The sequence below is a fragment of the Pectinophora gossypiella genome, chromosome 15, assembly GCF_024362695.1.
Source record: "Pectinophora gossypiella chromosome 15, ilPecGoss1.1, whole genome shotgun sequence".
NCBI lineage: Eukaryota > Metazoa > Arthropoda > Insecta > Lepidoptera > Gelechiidae > Pectinophora > Pectinophora gossypiella.
Window position 1 is genome coordinate 9,943,139 of NC_065418.1, and position 17,799 is coordinate 9,960,937.

The 17,799-nt window shown below is 38.5% G+C and overlaps 1 protein-coding gene across 9 annotated transcripts in view; it reads left to right on the forward strand.

The window, feature by feature from the left end:
- The first annotated feature begins 2,603 nt into the window (after window positions 1–2,603).
- The window catches only part of LOC126373273 (uncharacterized protein CG43867), a 284,764-nt gene continuing 269,568 nt past the window's right edge, over window positions 2,604–17,799 (forward strand). For all 9 annotated transcript variants that reach the window (XM_050019339.1, XM_050019345.1, XM_050019342.1 and 6 more), the window contains exons 1-2: window positions 2,604–2,776; window positions 9,199–9,355. In XM_050019339.1, coding sequence (XP_049875296.1) covers window positions 2,625–2,776; window positions 9,199–9,355 — 309 coding nt within the window. In that variant the 5' untranslated portion in view covers window positions 2,604–2,624. The remainder of the gene's footprint in view (window positions 2,777–9,198; window positions 9,356–17,799) is intronic.

Below are 17,799 nucleotides of genomic sequence, written 5' to 3' on the forward strand. Positions count from 1 at the left end.
CATCTTCCTGAGCCACCATAGTTTCACATTGACATGTGGTTGGCTAAACCACTGAGCCGAATGAGCTTTGACTAGACCAGACTAGTGGGTGAAAATTCAAGAACTTTGTCGTGGTTTAACGGGTTTATAATGGATTGTGACAAAATTTTGTGTACTAAACTTTAAAAGTCAGTCATTAAACTACACAATTTAATATCAGGATGACTACGAGGTTATAAATTTGTTTCGCAAATGACTTTGCGAAATGACGCAGCACACCATAAATATAATTGTAAAATTGACTGACTTTGTTTTTATGTCGCACTCATGATTAAAACTTTATTTTTTTTTGACCGTTTTTTTTTATTATAGTAAGGCCTAATTTGATTTCTTACATATATTTATGGAACTGACCCACATGCGTTTATAACCTCTTATTACGACAACAATTTAACCCTTCCGCAAAAGCATTCTATCTTCCAACACAACAAAGCAAACACCCGGAACTCCAAACAGCCATTGCGAAGATAAAATAGCTCGATAGATAAAAATTTGGGCGACAACGCCCCAGAAAAAGGGTTGACCCCAATTTAGGGGTGCTCCCTAGATAACTGCCTTGATAACATTAATCAAAGCACATAACTCTTAAGAAGGACCACCGCCAATTTTCTGGTCAATGCCCTTATAATTTCCGACGTCAAAGTAATTTTTCACTCCAATTGAGATATCGTAAACAGGGCTGCTTTGGGTAGATAACATCAGGAATGTTGGAAAGGTTCGATACCTACCTTAAGTATTGGATTTTCTGTTTGAATTGTTGTGATTGGTTGGAAATATTGAAATCTATTTGTACCTTTTAGGAGTAAAGCCATGATTATTTTTTTTAAATCAGAGACTAATGAAAAATTACAGCTTTTATTGTTCTTACTTACCTACGGATCCTAAATTCACATACACTTACAAAGTTCTACTTTCAGATTTCGGTTTTTTATTTGAATTTTATCTGTAACTTAACAGTTACCTAACGGCAATAATATGTTTCTAGCACTCTTTATTTCTCCCAACAAGAACGGTATAAATTTTGTATACCCTTTTTCATTTTTTTTTAGCTTTAGCTTTTTAAATGTCATTAAACGCCCTTTACAATTTATAGTTTTAATAATTTAAAACTAAATTCGAGACTTTTACATTTTTGAGATTTTTAAATCAGAGACTAATGAAAAATTACAGCTTTTATTGTTCTTACTTACCTACGGATCCTAAATTCACATACACTTACAAAGTTCTACTTTCAGATTTCGGTTTTTTATTTGAATTTTATCTGTAACTTAACAGTTACCTAACGGCAATAATATGTTTCTAGCACTCTTTATTTCTCCCAACAAGAACGGTATAAATTTTGTATACCCTTTTTCATTTTTTTTAGCTTTAGCTTTTTAAATGTCATTAAACGCCCTTTACAATTTATAGTTTTAATAATTTAAAACTAAATTCGGAGTTACAAAAATTTCATACGCTTGTCAAAATATTTCAGACTTTACTTCCAGGTGAACTAGGCCAGGCGAATTTGCTCGGAATAGCTTTCATAAAACTATAAATCACGGCAACATTGTAATTACGAACTGCTTTCTAAAATTACCCGGATTATATCGAGGCTAATAATGTAATTTATTAAAGTTCAAGCTAAGCTTTGAACTTAGTGAGACTAGTGAGGTCTGAGGTTTGTAATGAAACTAAGACAGTCTGATGCTTTAGTAAGTAGCTTGATGATCTAGCAGTAGGTAATAGTAGGCGAATTATTTCAATGTAGGTTGTCACTGTGGCCCTGTGGTTCACCTACTACGGGGAGCGCCGTATCGACTCCCGGGGGCACCCTCAGGCTGTTGTCTTAAACGTTGTACCGGGTGAGAGCCTTCAGCGCTCCCTATTTGTCCGGTCAAGTAGTTAATGCCATCTGCGGCAAATCTACAATAAGTCACGTCAAAAAAAAATGCTAAACTTCCACCAATCAGTTATTAATTTATCTTATGTTCAGTTTATAGACGGCGAGACGGCGTCTAACAGAAAGCTCGGTGAGGTGTGGGTACTTAGTTCATGTACCTCTGACTACCACAATTGGATATAGTTGTGAGCTTATGTTATATTATGTTATGGTTGTCTCACCGGAGGATTAGAGTTCAGATGTGTTTAGGTAGGTATAATTTAACTGGGGATTTAGTCATTTTCCAAGTTTAATTTAATGAGGACCTTGCAAAATCTACAGATCTGGAAAACAACAGAAAGATATAAACAGGTTAATACCCAAGGAACACAAAGTCCCGTTTTAGAAGACCTTGATTACGACATGCAAACTTCCTTGTACCATCATCAGCGAAGATATTAAAAATCTTATCATATATTTTCGAGATACTTTCGTACTCGTACACAAATAGACCATAATATTATTTTTATCTCCAAACAAATTCGGAAGCCAAGTCCTTGGAGCGATTTCCCCTGCTGTATGGGTTTAATAATAACAATGTCTCTGTATGAGTCCCATTCAAATCTCGAGTGTATTGAAAGTATTATGGCGGTGATACAATGTCTTTGTGGGGCTGCCGCCGCTTTATGATTTTGAATGTGTGTGGTGTGTGTGTGTTTTGACGATGTCGGAGGAGCGCGCGCGTCGGTTGTCGCAGATCTTTGACCCTCTGGCGCGGTTCACGGACCATGCCGTTGCGGGGCAGTCAGCGAGTACCCCGAACAGCCCGCGGCTTCTGCCGAGACGGGCGAGAGAGCCGCCGCCTCCACCGCCTAGGTAAGAGGTCAAAGAACATAACAGTACCTAATATTTATACATTATTCCGTAGGTATGATATCATAACAAAGGTTGAAAAACTTTTAAGTATTTACTTACTAGCTAGTTTTTTTAGTGATGACTAATACAGTTCCTTCACTTGAGGTAGGTATTTCTTACCAATTCTTTTCCGGGGCAGGCAGAGAGAATGAAACACTAATTGGATACCTACCTACCTATTGGAAACACACGATAAGAAAAAGATTGGATACTTACAGTTTTTTTCCACTTTCTTGTACTTTGATACTTGTGTTTTGAAACCAAACGGTTGAATAAGACAAAACAAGGAATACAGATGTGTGACATGAGTGTATGAATTATCTGTACAGTATTTTAAGTAAGGCATGGCATGACTAAGGTACCTAATGAGACAAAGGCCATAGATAATGTTAAATGATAACAAGCTATGAGAAGAAACTATGCTGATAATTTATCTATTTACTTATTTAATGGTTTATTGCACACAAGAAAACACAACTTGACAATTACGAAATAAAACTTTTTTTCTAAAAGACCTATTTAATAAAATCAATATACTTAATCAAAATAATAAACATAAACATGAAATCTATATTCTTCTTCTTCTATCGTGTGGGTTGTGAAGTGAATTATTAACCCCATCAACCCTGGTGTCAGGGTTATTACTGAGCCGCCATAGGCCCCTGACATGAGTCATGTAACGACTACGTACTTACATCACTAAGAAATAACCGGGACCAACGCGCGACGGCTTAACGTGCTTTCCGAAGTACGGATCTTTTTACTTTTTGGACAATCAGGTGATCAGCCTGTAATGTTTTAACCGAACTAGGGATCACGAAGTGATTTTTGTGATTTGTCCCCACCGGGATTCGAACCCATATTTCATATTTTTTTTGAATTTATATTTTGAAACTTGAATTCTTTAACACATAAATAAACAGTCTATACGTCCCACTGTTGGGCACTAACCTCCCCTCAATCAACCGGAGGGGGCTTGGAGCATACTCCACCACGCTGTTCCAGCAAAATGCTGAGTTCTTTAAGTACATAACATATATCATATATCATTGGTTAAGCTTGATATATATATATAGAAAGCCTGTATGTATATATATACAGATATATTTTCTTATAAAAATAGGCTAATATGCAGGCATAATGTAGGGTAAAAAATTACGACTATTTTAATATGATCTTGCCAACAACCACACTCAGTAAAACAGACTAAATTAGTCATCCATTCTTAAAAAGAAATCAACTAGTGGTAAAAAAACCGATAAGCAAAACAACAGAATACATCAAGCAGTTCAAGGAATTTCATACTTTCAAATGGTATTGTTTTGCCGTGCGCAGAACGTATGCGCATCATAATAGATCAATTTGCTCGCGATGATGTTAATATTGGTGGCTGAATACATTGACGATTGATGTAGAACCCAGCTGTGAAGGTCAAAAGGTCATAATATTTTTTATTTAGATAGGTAGTCTTTATTTCAAATTCAATATCACAATACAATAGAAACAATTGTTACAGAAATACATACATACATAAACTCACGCCTATTTCCCACCGGAGTAAGTAGAGACTATGGAATTCCATTTGTATCGATCCTGACACACTTTTCTTGCTTCTTCTACATTCATCAATCGTTTCATACACCCACGCCGGTTTAGAGTAGATTGTACTAAACCTACACAGAAATACAGAAAACACAGAAATGATTATAAATAAATCAAAGATACATGGAAAAAAATGGGGTCATTATTTTCATAAGTATTACATACATACATACATAAACTCACGCCCGTAATCCCTAATGGGGTGGGCAGAGCCACAAGTAATCAAAGACGACTTGCAGCCACTGTTGATACGATGTCGTAAGCTGGATATGATGAACCTTATGGTGATAAGGGATCAGCCTATCGCCCATAACATTAGTCCATCATGTTAGAGGACACAATCCCTTTGTCGGTTTTTACGACATGCCCGGGAAGACAAGCAGCAAGTATTCCGTTCATAAGTAAATTCATAAGTATTTCGTTTAAAGAAAAAGAAAGTACTTAATAAAATATTTATTATTAGAGATTACACAGAGTTTATAGACACAAACACAAAACCACGCTGCTCCATTATAAAATTGTAGAGAAACACCTAGACCTGACTGAATAATTTAATATTGATAACTTCGTTCCCTAAATTAGGGTTTCTCAGACATACACATAAACAGACTATACACGTCCCACTTCTGGGCACAGGCCTCCCCTCAATCAACCGGAGGGGGTATGGAGCATACTCCACCACGCTGCTCCACTGTGGGTTGGAGGTGTTTGGGCTAGTAGCCCGGTTCCAACAGCTTAGCGAGCCTTCCGAAGCACGGAATCATCTAGCTTTTTCGTACAATTAGGTGATTCAAGCCTGCAATGTCCTTACCAAACAAAGGACAGACTCACGAAGTGATTTGGACATTGTCCTCCATCGGGAATCGAACCCGGACCTTCAGATCGTGAGCCCAACGCTCTAACCACTAAACCACGGAGGCTGTGTGGCAGACATACTATAATAATTTATAATAAACAAAAATAAATACTTCTAACCATTACGCGTGATTATGTCATAAATTGAGTCAACTCAGTAGACAGCACTTTGAAGATATAATACCATCTATCTGTCTCATCGACTGGTCTGTTTGTCCATCGCACCTGATAATCCAGCTCATTTTACGAGGCAGTTCCGAAATTAATCATTCGGAGTTATAACAGGTCATTTGTTCCTGGTATTAAGCCAGAAACGCATTGCCTGTGTAACAGCGAGTAGCGTAGAAATGTAAGGAGACGCACAATTTAGAAAGTTTAGCAATACTTTAGTCGAGAACTAAACATACAATGGCCCCGATTCCTGCAGACACATCCTAATTTTATTTTAAGTTATACCCGTCATTTTCTTATCCGCCGAAAAGCAAAGGGACGGATGATTGACAACTGTTAATTTTAGGAAGAATGCGTAAATGAATGAATAACCCAGGCGAATAAAATAGACATCTCGCTCATATGCAACCCGCTTAACGCGTGCTGTCAACTTAATTCTGTCGGGTTATTGGCCAATATAAAATTTTAGAAGGGTTTTCTAAATTTCTACCGAAAATTGACATGTGTTCCATAAATTTCATGCCTGAAAACTCCAGATAATCCGGCGTGTATGCACTATTATGATTTAAATACAGCAAATAGAGTTATGTATTGACACACAGAACTCCTGTCCAGTGATTGGCTAAAACTTTTATAAATTGATATGATACTCTTATCAATTGTCGTAAAGGCTTTTATTGTGATAGAAACGCTAATGTTTTGCGCTTGCAGTGGGACAGCTCCCTAATCCCCGCTGTGTACCTATTGATCGATATAAACCCAGTATGAAGCTATTAAAGTATTAACTGTTACATTGCTAGAGTTGGGACGAGTATTGTTTTCTTTTCATTCGTGCTTGTGTTAGTTTTAGCATGGCATAAGAAGACCAGGTATGTTAAAAACTTACAAACTTACATTTCGTAGAAAATAAATTACCCACGTCCAATGTTTTTAATTTACTTTGCAAGGAAATTTGGTACTTTTAGTAAAAGATTTACTCACAGTTTTAATTATTTTTATATATGTTACAAATAACAGTAATTAAATACATTAGTCGCAGTGGAGCAGCGTGGTGGAGTATGCTTCATACCCCTCCGGTTGATTGAGGGGAGGCCTGTGCCCAGCAGTGGGACATATATAGGCTGTTTATATAAATACATTAGTCAGTAATTCACTTAATTTTCAATAGTAAAATTTACGTCCTTGGAGTGATGGTAACATTTACGTCATCAATGGGTTAGCAATGGCGGATTGTCATAGGATTGAGCATACCTGGTCTTCTTATACCATGAATTTTAATTTAGGTTGGGAATTATAGAAAGCATGCAAGTAGATGTAATTTGTAATATAGATATAATAGGAACAAAAAAAAAAAACATCATTTTACCTGTTACATGTCGTGTCACATTTAATTAGCTAAAAAGTATTATAATTTTAATAACGCAAAATAACATATTTTTCACTGTTTAGTAGTTTTTAAACACTTTGGACTCATATCATAAGCTCAAGCTTATATTCTCAATTGGATGAGTCAGAGTTACATTAATTGTATGATGAAGTACGTACCCACGCCTTACCGAGGTTTCTGTTAAACCAACGTGAGTCTAAATTTGGCCTCATATGCTATCTTATCTCTGAGATCTTATCGATCAAATCTCAAATACTTAAAAGGGTTTATATCATTTTAAAAGTACAAGACGTTGAAATATTTCTCTTTCGATTGTCATAAAAAAGACGTGTTTCCAATGGGAAACAATTTACGGCATTCATCGCCCATAAATTTAAAAGCAATTTTGGAATTTTAAGCCCCTTTTTTATGTCCAAGTGAATAATCGCAGATTTAGATAACACCTTTTCCAATAAGCTTTAAGAACTAATATTTCCATAGGCTTAGACAGTTACTTTAATGCATTTATTGGTGTGATTTGCGTAATATATTAGTCACTGTGTTCCAGTGGTACACCAGCTTTTCAATCGGGGAACACTGGTGGACTTGCACCTTGAGTTATTAATTTATCTTAGATGCAGTTTTCAATAACACAGTTGGCTCGCCCATTATAGACGGCGATACTGCTCACTACTTATCACGTGGCTGTATCAGAAAGTTCGGTGAGGTGTGGGTACTTAGTTCATCTTACGATGGATATAACTTTGACTTCTCTAATTGGCATATAATCGTGAGCTTATGTTATGTTATTAAGTGTGTATCCAGGTACTTACTAGAGCAGCATAATAATGAATATTAATACTTTAATCCGTTAGTTTCTATTATCTTAAATACTTCGTTGGCCATTGGAAATCATTCAACATCAGCTAGTGCAGGTAGAAGTCGGCTATCTGTCGATAACATATCGATAATTTTTGTTTTAAAAGTAGTAGATCAATGTTTGGGAAATTGGTCTGAAAACATTGTTATGTTCAAACGACACAGTATAATCTACTTATACTGAAAATTTGTGTCTGTGAAATGCCTTGTAAACATGATGAAATATATCGATTGATTGATTGAGGGGACGTCTGTGCCCAGCAGAGGGACGAATAGAGGCTATTTACTTATCTACATTATTTACGTACTGAATATATCGATAAAAGATATTCAACTATCGATGCAACTGTCGATTTTTTTACGAAACACTAGTCATTGCACATTTAAATTAATGATCTAGCCAATATTTATGGATGCAAGTTGCGGCCGCTGCATTTTTAAACAGTGCTTATTTCCACGTTTTACGGTTTTCCATCTAGTGGGGAACTTTATTTATGGTCTTGGTTTGCAAGCCATGATGTTCTGATATGGACTGCGGAAAACTATAAATTTTCCGCTTATAAATTTCATGTATGTTAATGTGTTGCAAGTTTTGGTGGGGTCACACACACGCCTGGTGTGTTCACGGTACTGGTGGGATTTGTAAAATAGAGTATTGCTTGTAAGTAATCAGAAAACAACTTTCAGCTACATTATGAACATGGTGACAGGTGATTAAGCTATCACTCATATAATGGCACAAATAAGATGATCAATAAATGATGATGATAAAAGTAAGATGATCCGTGCTTCAGAAGGCAGGTTAAGCCGTTGGTCCTGGTTAATTCTTACTGATGTAAGTTAGTAGTCGTTACATGAGCCATGTCAGCGGCCTTTGGCAGCTCAATAATAACCCTGACACCAGGGTTGATGGGGTTGGCAATTCACCAACCCACAACCCACACGACAGAAGATGAGACGGTACAAATTATTAGAAAACAATCAATCTTACTGTTAGTTTTTTACTACATGCCCGGGAAGATAAGCAGATAAACGCATTCTGTAGAAGTGTAGAGCATAAAAGTTACTATTCAGAAAAAAAAAGTATGATAAAGTGCAAAAGTCCAATCAGGTTCTGGCAAAGTAATAAATTAACTGGTTGCACTTGAGACCTCCTGGTTACATGTAGTATCTGTAATAGAACAAAAATTTATAAGTATGACAACTAAAGGTTCATAGTTTCACCACTGTTTACTAATAATTCGCTGGGCTCACTGACTGCACTTTTGCTCTCAAAAAGCACATTGTAAATCCATTGCAAGATGAACTAAGTACCCAAACGTCACCGAACTTTGTTAGACCAACGTGATAGGTGGTGATCTGTATCGTCGTCGAGCCAACTGTGTCAGTGAAAACTGCACTTAAGATAGGTAAATTAATAACTCATTGGTGCAAGTCCGGTACCGAAAACTTTTATAACTCCATCATCTTTATATAATAATATAATCTAACTTACCTCTGATATCCACAGACCAATCGCCCACGGGTCTCGCCTGGACCCTCTGGAGTACGAGCTGGCTGCAGAGCTGGGGTCAATGAACTGGCAGGAGCGCTGTCTCGAGCTGCAGCTGGAGCTGCACCGCAGCCGGCACCAGGCCACCAGGGTACGGGACATGCTCCGAGATAAGGTAATTACAAATTGCCGCTGCTCCAACTTGGAGCTCAAAGCTTTAAATAATGTATGTAATGTAATTACCAATTAATTAACAGTCTAGGAAAACGCAGTGTGGGTCGACCCCTGGCATGATGGCGTGACGACCTGAAAGGTGGCTGGAAGCTCCTCGATGCGTAAGGCTGAGGATAGGGCTATATGGCGCGCCTTGGAAGAGACCTATGTCCAGCAGTGGTCTGCAAAAGGCTGATGATGAATTACTAATTAATTACTTATATCTTTAAGCAATGATCGTTTTTTTTACCGCAACCTAATTAAAAATAAAAAAACATTCGTAAGCGTATTTAACCAGGAAAATAATTTAAAAATATTATAGAGGGTGTTAGTGACATCGTAACGCATACTGAGGGGGATCATTCAGACCATGATTCTGAGTTGTTAAGTGGAAATTTTCGTCGCAAAATTTGTAAAAATTTTAGTGTTTTTTTTTTATTATTTTAGGTTCCATTCTATTGCGACAGAAAATTAACGGTTAAACGAACTTACCTGTAAGTGAAGTTCTATCGTAATTATACGAGTGCTTCGTTCGAAGAGATTAGTAACCTGTAAGATGATAAGCTTGAACACAATGTAGTAACGCATAGTGACACCATTCATTGCACACATAGTTGAAAGCATATAGAAAAAAAAATAATAACAAAATTCTTTTTTTTTTTTTTTTTTTAAAGGGTAGTCTTATATTGTCTGCCCCACTCGGATAGTCTCCGCGCGCTTCATTAGTTTAGGGCTCTGTTTGCGATATTTGCAGAACAGATTTGGGGTCTAGGGCGGGCGGGGGTTACTAATCTCTTCGAACGAAGCACTCGTATAATTACGATAGAACTTCACTTACAGGTAAGTTCGTTTAACCGTTAATTATACTTCGTGCTTCGTTCTCGAGATTAGTAACCTGTAAGATGATAAGCTTGAACACAATGTAGATGTTGAGAGCAGGTTCGGGAAATATCGCAGTAAAGAAAACTATAACGAAATGTAGATGAAATGTATAATTGTCTAGTACTTATTATTATAATGTGTCTAGATGATTACAAACTAAATAAAATTACAAATTATTATTTAATATAGCACGAGCCAACTCTGCCTCGTTTGTGGTCATGATGGTTCTATTGTAGAATTTTCCAAACGTGGTGGAGTATTGACTCCAACTAGCAGTTTTTCGAATCTGGTCAATGCTAACCCCTGCGCTGTATGCCTGGGATGTGGCAGCGTGGCGCGTGCTATGTGCTGAAAAGATTGACACATCCACACCAGAATCTTTCAGTGTAGACTTAATCCAACGACTGAGTGTTTGTGTGGTGACGGCTTTATGAGGCCGCTTAAAACTGATAAAGAGGTAATCTGACTCTCTAATTGAGGCCGTTCTATTTATGTAGCTAATTAATGACTTGGCTGGGCAAATCCCAGGTTTTTGCAGAAAGAAAGGTAAGGTAAGGACTGGATTATTCGTACCGACTTTCGAAGTTTTGATGAGATCTGAAATTTTGATAACAATCTTATCTGGAAACATCTTAATGTTATAAATATTTATTTTCGACAGGGTTTGTACCCTATGGGCGGTAACCAGTGCCAGTAATGTTACACATTTTTTTGCAAGTTTTTCCATTGATATGGCCTCGTTAGGGTACAAGAGAGCCAGGTAATCTAGCACGCACCCAGTGTCCCAAGTGATATCGTACTTGGGAATAGTAGGTCTTAGCCTAAACACACCTTTAAAGAACCTTTGAATACGATAATCCGTCGATATATTGGGTCCTAAAATTAAGGACAAGGCTGCTCTACAGCAATTTAACGAACCATATTGATTGCCACTATTATATAAATCAGTAAGGAACTCCATGACTTTAAATATTGATGCATCGTATAAAGGTGTGTTATTTTGTTTACAAAAATCATACCATTTATTAATATAGGTGTTGTACTGTTTAAAAGATGAATCAGCTAAAGAACTAATCATTATATCTACTGCCGAGGCTGGTACGGACCGTCGCAATAGTGCTGCCCGGATAATATTCCGGCAGCCAGGGTAAGGTTCGAGTGAATGTTCCTCCTGCTGGAATGAGAAACGATTACATGGTCATTTGAACTGAACTCAAAAATATAGGACGTCAAAAGACTGTGGAAAATTGGGTACCAAGGTTGTGTGGGCCACAACGGGACGATCATGATACCGGTCGTTTTGTCGGCGATAATCTTGCGCAGTGTTTTAAGTATCATCGAAACCGGTGGGAAGGCATAAAAATATAGATTCTTCCAGCTTATCGTATATGCATCGATAGCGAAGGCGTCAGGGTCCCTGTGCCAAGATACGTACTTTTCACATTTCTTGTTCAGTCTACTGGCGAACAGGTCAATGTCTGGGGAACCAAACTGTGAAACTAACTGGTCAAAAGTAAAGTTTTCTACCTCCCATTCTATGTCTGGATGTGAACGTCGGGATTCAGTGTCAGCTACGATGTTTTCTTTAGATGGGACATATGAAGCCTTTATAAAGATTTTCCTATGTTCACACCATTGCCAGATCTGTCTAGCAATGTCAGTGAGATGTGGGAATTGAATCCCGCCCATGCGGTTAATGTAGGATAGCGCAGTAGCGTTGTCTATGCGAATTAAAACTTGACAATTTTCTAAATGTTTTGCAAAAATTTTAATCGCAAAGTAAGCAGCTAACAGTTCGAGATAGTTAATGTGCATCCCGCGCTCCGACTGTGACCAAGGCCCATTCGCGGTGTCACCCCCGCAGGCCGCGCCCCACCCCGTAGTTGAGGCGTCAGAAAATATTTCAACCGCGTAACAGTCGTCTCGAATACGGTGCGCAGGGCTCTCTATAGCACGTAGCCACCATTGAAAATCCGAGAGTAAGTTTTCCGGGATTTTCATATACCTGTCATAGTCATCATGAGGTTGTAAGTTTAAATACTTACACCGTTCTAACTGTTTTGTATATAACATTCCATATTCCACTGCGGGACACGCAGACACAAGAAGTCCTATAAGTTGAGCAAATTTTCTAATTTTACACCTAGTAATGTTTATGATTTTTTGTAACTCTGCTTTGATATGTGTTTTCTTTTCGGGGGGCAAAGTTATTTGCATAGTATGTGAATCCAAGATGAAGCCTAAAAATTTACATGATTTTGAAGGGGTCAACTGACTTTTTTCCCTATTGATTATAAAACCAAGAGCGGTAAGTAGATTAATAGTTGAGTTCACGTTGTAAGAGCATTCAAGATATGATCTTCCTAACAATTGAATATCGTCAAGGTATATTGTGGAAATATGTCCAGCTGCTCTAAGTAGACTGATTACAGGCTTCATTAACTTAGTAAAGATGTAAGGCGCTGTGTTCAACCCAAATGGTAGTACATTAAACTCGTAAAGTTTATTGTTCCACATAAATCTCAAGTATTTACGAGAATCTTCGTGAATTTTTATTAAGAAATAGGCGTCCTTTAGGTCGACAGTGGCCATAAAACAGTCCTGTGACATTAGTTTAATTGATGTACGAATATCCTCTAGCTTAAAGTGACTTGTGTCAATAAACTTATTCAAGTTCTTTAAGTTTAATATAAAGCGCATTTGACCATTAGGTTTTGGGCGCAGGAAAACACTAGATATAAATTTATTGTCCTTCGCAGTGTTCGCATGCTGAAATGGCGCCGATACCTAGTAGGCTATTAATAGCCTCTTCAAAGCATTGTATTTCACTGCTAGAGTAGTTTGGGATCGGTTGTACATAATGTTGCACGACTGGTCGGGCAAAGATAATTTTATAACCTTGAATTGTATTCAAAATATTATGGTCGGAAGTGATAAGTGACCACTGCGAGTAAAACTGTGCTAGTTGTCCAGCGTACAGTACCGGGTCTAGCGGCGGCGGCGCGGCGGCGACGACGGCCTGGAGGCGGCGGCGCGCGTGCGGTTCGCCCACGTCGTCGTGGCAGGCTCGCGGTTCTTCTGAGCCCCGGCTCCCGTCGGCCTGCGCTGCTGCTGCGGTGCTGGAGCTTTCCAGTTTAAACCTTTGTTTCCCTGAGGTTTCTGCGTTTGAACAGCAGATTTTTTCCCCACCTTGTTTATCACCTTAAGCTCGGCGCCCGATTTGTTTACTGCCTTAGCCGCTTTCAAGGTATCGGTTAAGTTTTCTCCGAAGAGATATTTATCCACTTTGGAAGTACTTAAGTTTTCTTTTAGATCCTTTTTAAGGGAAAACATTGCGAAGTTTCGTCTAGTGATGGATTCTGCATATTGGATGTCGCATAATAGGCGAGCAGTGTCCATCAATTTCTTAATGAGTTCGTGATCCTTATTTTTGACACTACTTATGTGGTCAGTCATTGCGGCCCCAAGGACTGTAATAGTCGTGGCGAGTTGTTTCTGCCGGGCTTCAATAGCCTTATCCCTCTTGTACATACTATCGGGCAGAGCAGCTTTGATTTCGGCGTTGAGTATAGGCGCGCCGATGAGGCCGCAGTTACCCGGAATAGGATATTTGTCGACCAGTTCCTTCCGAACATTTTTATCTAACCCATTTGTCGCAAGGTGTTCGAAACGGGATGCTAGGTCCTTGTGTATATCCGGTCCATATTGTATGGTTGCAGAGGGGTCATCGCCGAGAATCTCTAACAATGCGCTGTCGAGGACGTTCTCTGCAGCAGGTGGGGTACTCGTGGTAGCCCGAGCTTCATCCACGGCGGCGGCGACGGCAGTGGCGGTCGCGGTCCTCTCAGCCACCGCGTAGGACGGTCCCGGTTCGACATCAGAGTTGGGTCCGTGTAGAGTGACGATCAACGCCGTCCGGTCGCGCCGATTTTCTTCGCCTAGATGACAAAATTATACACGTATAAAGATACGCGTCGTAACTAGGGGGTGGTATGACTCCCACAGAATCATACGTCAGCAAAATCCGAGATTACGAGATAGTCCCACAGACGTCTCTGTACCCGAAAATTAATGTAAGGTGTATTTCCCATAGAAAAACACGCAAACATATTTTAATTCCTGAGGAATTATTCGTGTGAACAAAAAAGGTGCCTAAATATCTATACCTATACCGTACTCGTGGAGGACTCCCAGAGAGTCAACCGGTTGAGCATAGTAGGTATGTGGTTATAAGTATCTAGGTACTTATATAATATATAATTATATATTTGAATCTGAGCACGTTGTGGCGGTGGAAAAACTCCCAAAGAGTTATCCGATTGCCGATTGTGCCGTAACGAAATTTGAATTTAGAACAGGCAGATTGTTGGTCATGTTTTGACCTTGACCTTGTTTTATGCAGTGGCGAGATAAACACCTAAAGTGTCTGACGAAGCCGTACATAATAAAAATTTAAATATCGAACTTGACGAAAATTACCTTGTGGGTTCTTCGAAGTAGGCGATGGTTCCCGTGACGACGCTTCCGACGATGATGATTCAATAACTCGAGCACGAGGTCTTCGTGAACGCATTATCATGCGTTCTAATGTTTTTAGACGTTTGTTAATGTGATTCACGTCACCAATATCCTCACTGTGTCTTTTGGACATTATTAGTTAGTAAAACTATTGTATTCTAAGAGTTTTTTCTCGAATTATAGGTCAATTATTTGAACCGTGCAGAATGGCGGAGCACACAAAAGCGAATGAAGCGCGCGGAGACTATCCGAGTGGGGCAGACAATATAAGACTACCCTTTAAAAAAAAAAAAAAAAAAAGAATTTTGTTATTATTTTTTTTTCTATATGCTTTCAACTATGTGTGCAATGAATGGTGTCACTATGCGTTACTACATTGTGTTCAAGCTTATCATCTTACAGGTTACTAATCTCGAGAACGAAGCACGAAGTATAATTCTACTTAGTAACTATTTAGAATCATGGTTTGAATCATCCCTCAAAGTTTTTGTTATGATGCCACTAACATCCTGTATAGTATAGATGAAGGCGGTTTTATGAACCATCGTATTTAGAATCGTTTTATCACGTCACAAACAACGAAGGTACTCGTTGGAATCAACTTAAGCATTCAAAATCCAAAACTCGCCAAAAGTCCGTAAGTGCCATTGGCTGTCTTTTGTCTTATTAAAATTCTCCAAACACTTCAACATTGGGCATAACTTGCGTAGACGCAAACCAGAAGTTAGTAGACGTCATCTGTTCTTTATTGCCCAGGATTTAATTTCGTATGACATTATTCACTTCGGCCGTAAGTTTTTGCGCTTGAATATCGCGGGAAAAAGAGTTTGTGATAGATGGTTGATCCATTTTTCATTATGTTGGATGGGGGAGTGAAAGGCTGTACGGACGACGGTTGGTCTTTGTGCTTGCTCCTGGTTTTGTCAAAACAGAATGGATAAATAAAATTTAAATGTATCTTGTTCGATCGGGGATAGAAATAAATAAAAAATGTGACCCTTTTGTCCCGGAATATCAGACAAATTGACACAGGGATTATGTTGTGTCTAACACTGAACATGTCTTCTTGACTCGTGTCATTTATGAGATCAATGTCCGATGTCAACCCGGGTATCAGAATTGGCTACTTGACATTTGTAACAATAAACTATCTCGTAAATGGTAGTTTATCATTTAATGATAATTATCCAATAGCATTTTTTTATTAAGACCATGTTTAAATATTTTATTTTTACAAAATAAGAATGCTATTTTTTATCTGTGTATAACAAGACTCGAAACACGGGCGGCCATGACTGAGCTTCGTGTGACGTCACATTTCACAAAATAAACAGAAACTATCTGTCAGGTTTGAAGTTATAATGTTTGATAGTTTCTTTGCTTATTGAAATGTGACCAACCTAAAGCAAAATATGTTTTTTTTTTCTATCAAAGAAAGCTTTTTGGAGAAATAGAAATTAATAAGCTTACATTATTACTTTTATTGCCACTTATGCTCGTCTGCACATGTAAATGGGATATCTTTACCAATAATGTTTTTTGATCGACACTTTTATCTTGTATCTTTAAAAAAAAAAACAAGATAGAAGGGCCGTTGGCTTTATAAAAACTAAAGTAATGTTCACATTTTAAATCCTTTTTATGAAAGCGTCAGCGGCAGATCTGCCAATAAAGTCTCCAGTATATTCTACCCCTCACTGCTCCACTGTATACCCCGGAGCTAACGGGGCGTGTCTAATACCACGCGTGTCTCAGGCTGCGTCAGGAGGTACTATAAAAACCACTCATCCATAACGACTGATAAGGGCCTGAAATCCCCTGAAAAGATGATATTATTGGACCACGGCTCGAAGTTTTTGAGGCTCAACGTTGATGTCATATTGTTGTGGAAAATTTATAACTTAGATTACTTACTATTTAGTTTACATTGACAGTAGGAATGCAATCCCGATCTCGCGAGTTCTCGTCTAATTCCTCTTCGGGATCAATCCCGAAACATAATATGACGTGATCCATTCGAGACTGACGGGATTGCGCGAATCTCCTTACGTTATACTTTTTGTTTTGATTATGCTAATTACCAAAAGAAAGTTAATTACTTGGTAATATTGAAGAATAAAGGTTATTGTTACCTTTAAAAAAATATTTATCATAAACAAGCAGTTTTCATCGTTTTTAGCCATCCTAACTTTACATTTTTTTTAAGAACTAGACGAGCTCCTGAAAATTTCGGGATCTCGCGTGATTGATATTTCCAATCCCGCGGGATATCGAATTTGCGATCTCGAGTCGGGTAGCCCAGTTGGTAGAACGCTTGACTCTCAATTTGAGGTCGCATGTTCGAATCCCAGCATAGACCTAAACTAATGATTTTCGAATTTGTTTTCGAATTCATATTTAGATCATATGTAAATGATTATCACGTGTTCAGCGGTGAAGGAAAACATCTTAAGAAAACCCACATTCCCGAGAAACGTATTTCGGAGGTATGTGACCTAAACTATATTGAGCTGGTTTTCCCTTCGCGAGTTGGAAGGTCAGATAGGCAGTCGCTTCTGTAAAAATCCGGAGCTGTCAAATCTACAAGTTAGACCAAGAAATTGTCGTGATAGGTGGTGAGCCGTACCGCCGTCTATAATTTTCGAGCCAACTGTGTTAGTATAAATTGTTAGCACTAAAGATATTAGTAACTCATTGGTGCAAATTCGATACCGGGGTTCGAACCCGTGCTCCCCATTTAAGAAGCAAGCCGGTGTACCACAAGACCACAGTGACTCATAAATAAGTAAATGTATTTATAGCCTTACTTCCAACCTATAAATAACATAACATAAATAGCCTATATACGTCCCACTGCTGGGCACAGGCCTCCTCTCAATCAACCGGAGAGGGTATGGAGCATACTCCACCACGCTGCTCCACTGCGGGTTGGTGGAGGTATTTTTACGGCTAATAGCCGGGACCAACGGCTTAACGTGCACTCCGAAGCACGGAATCAACTTACTT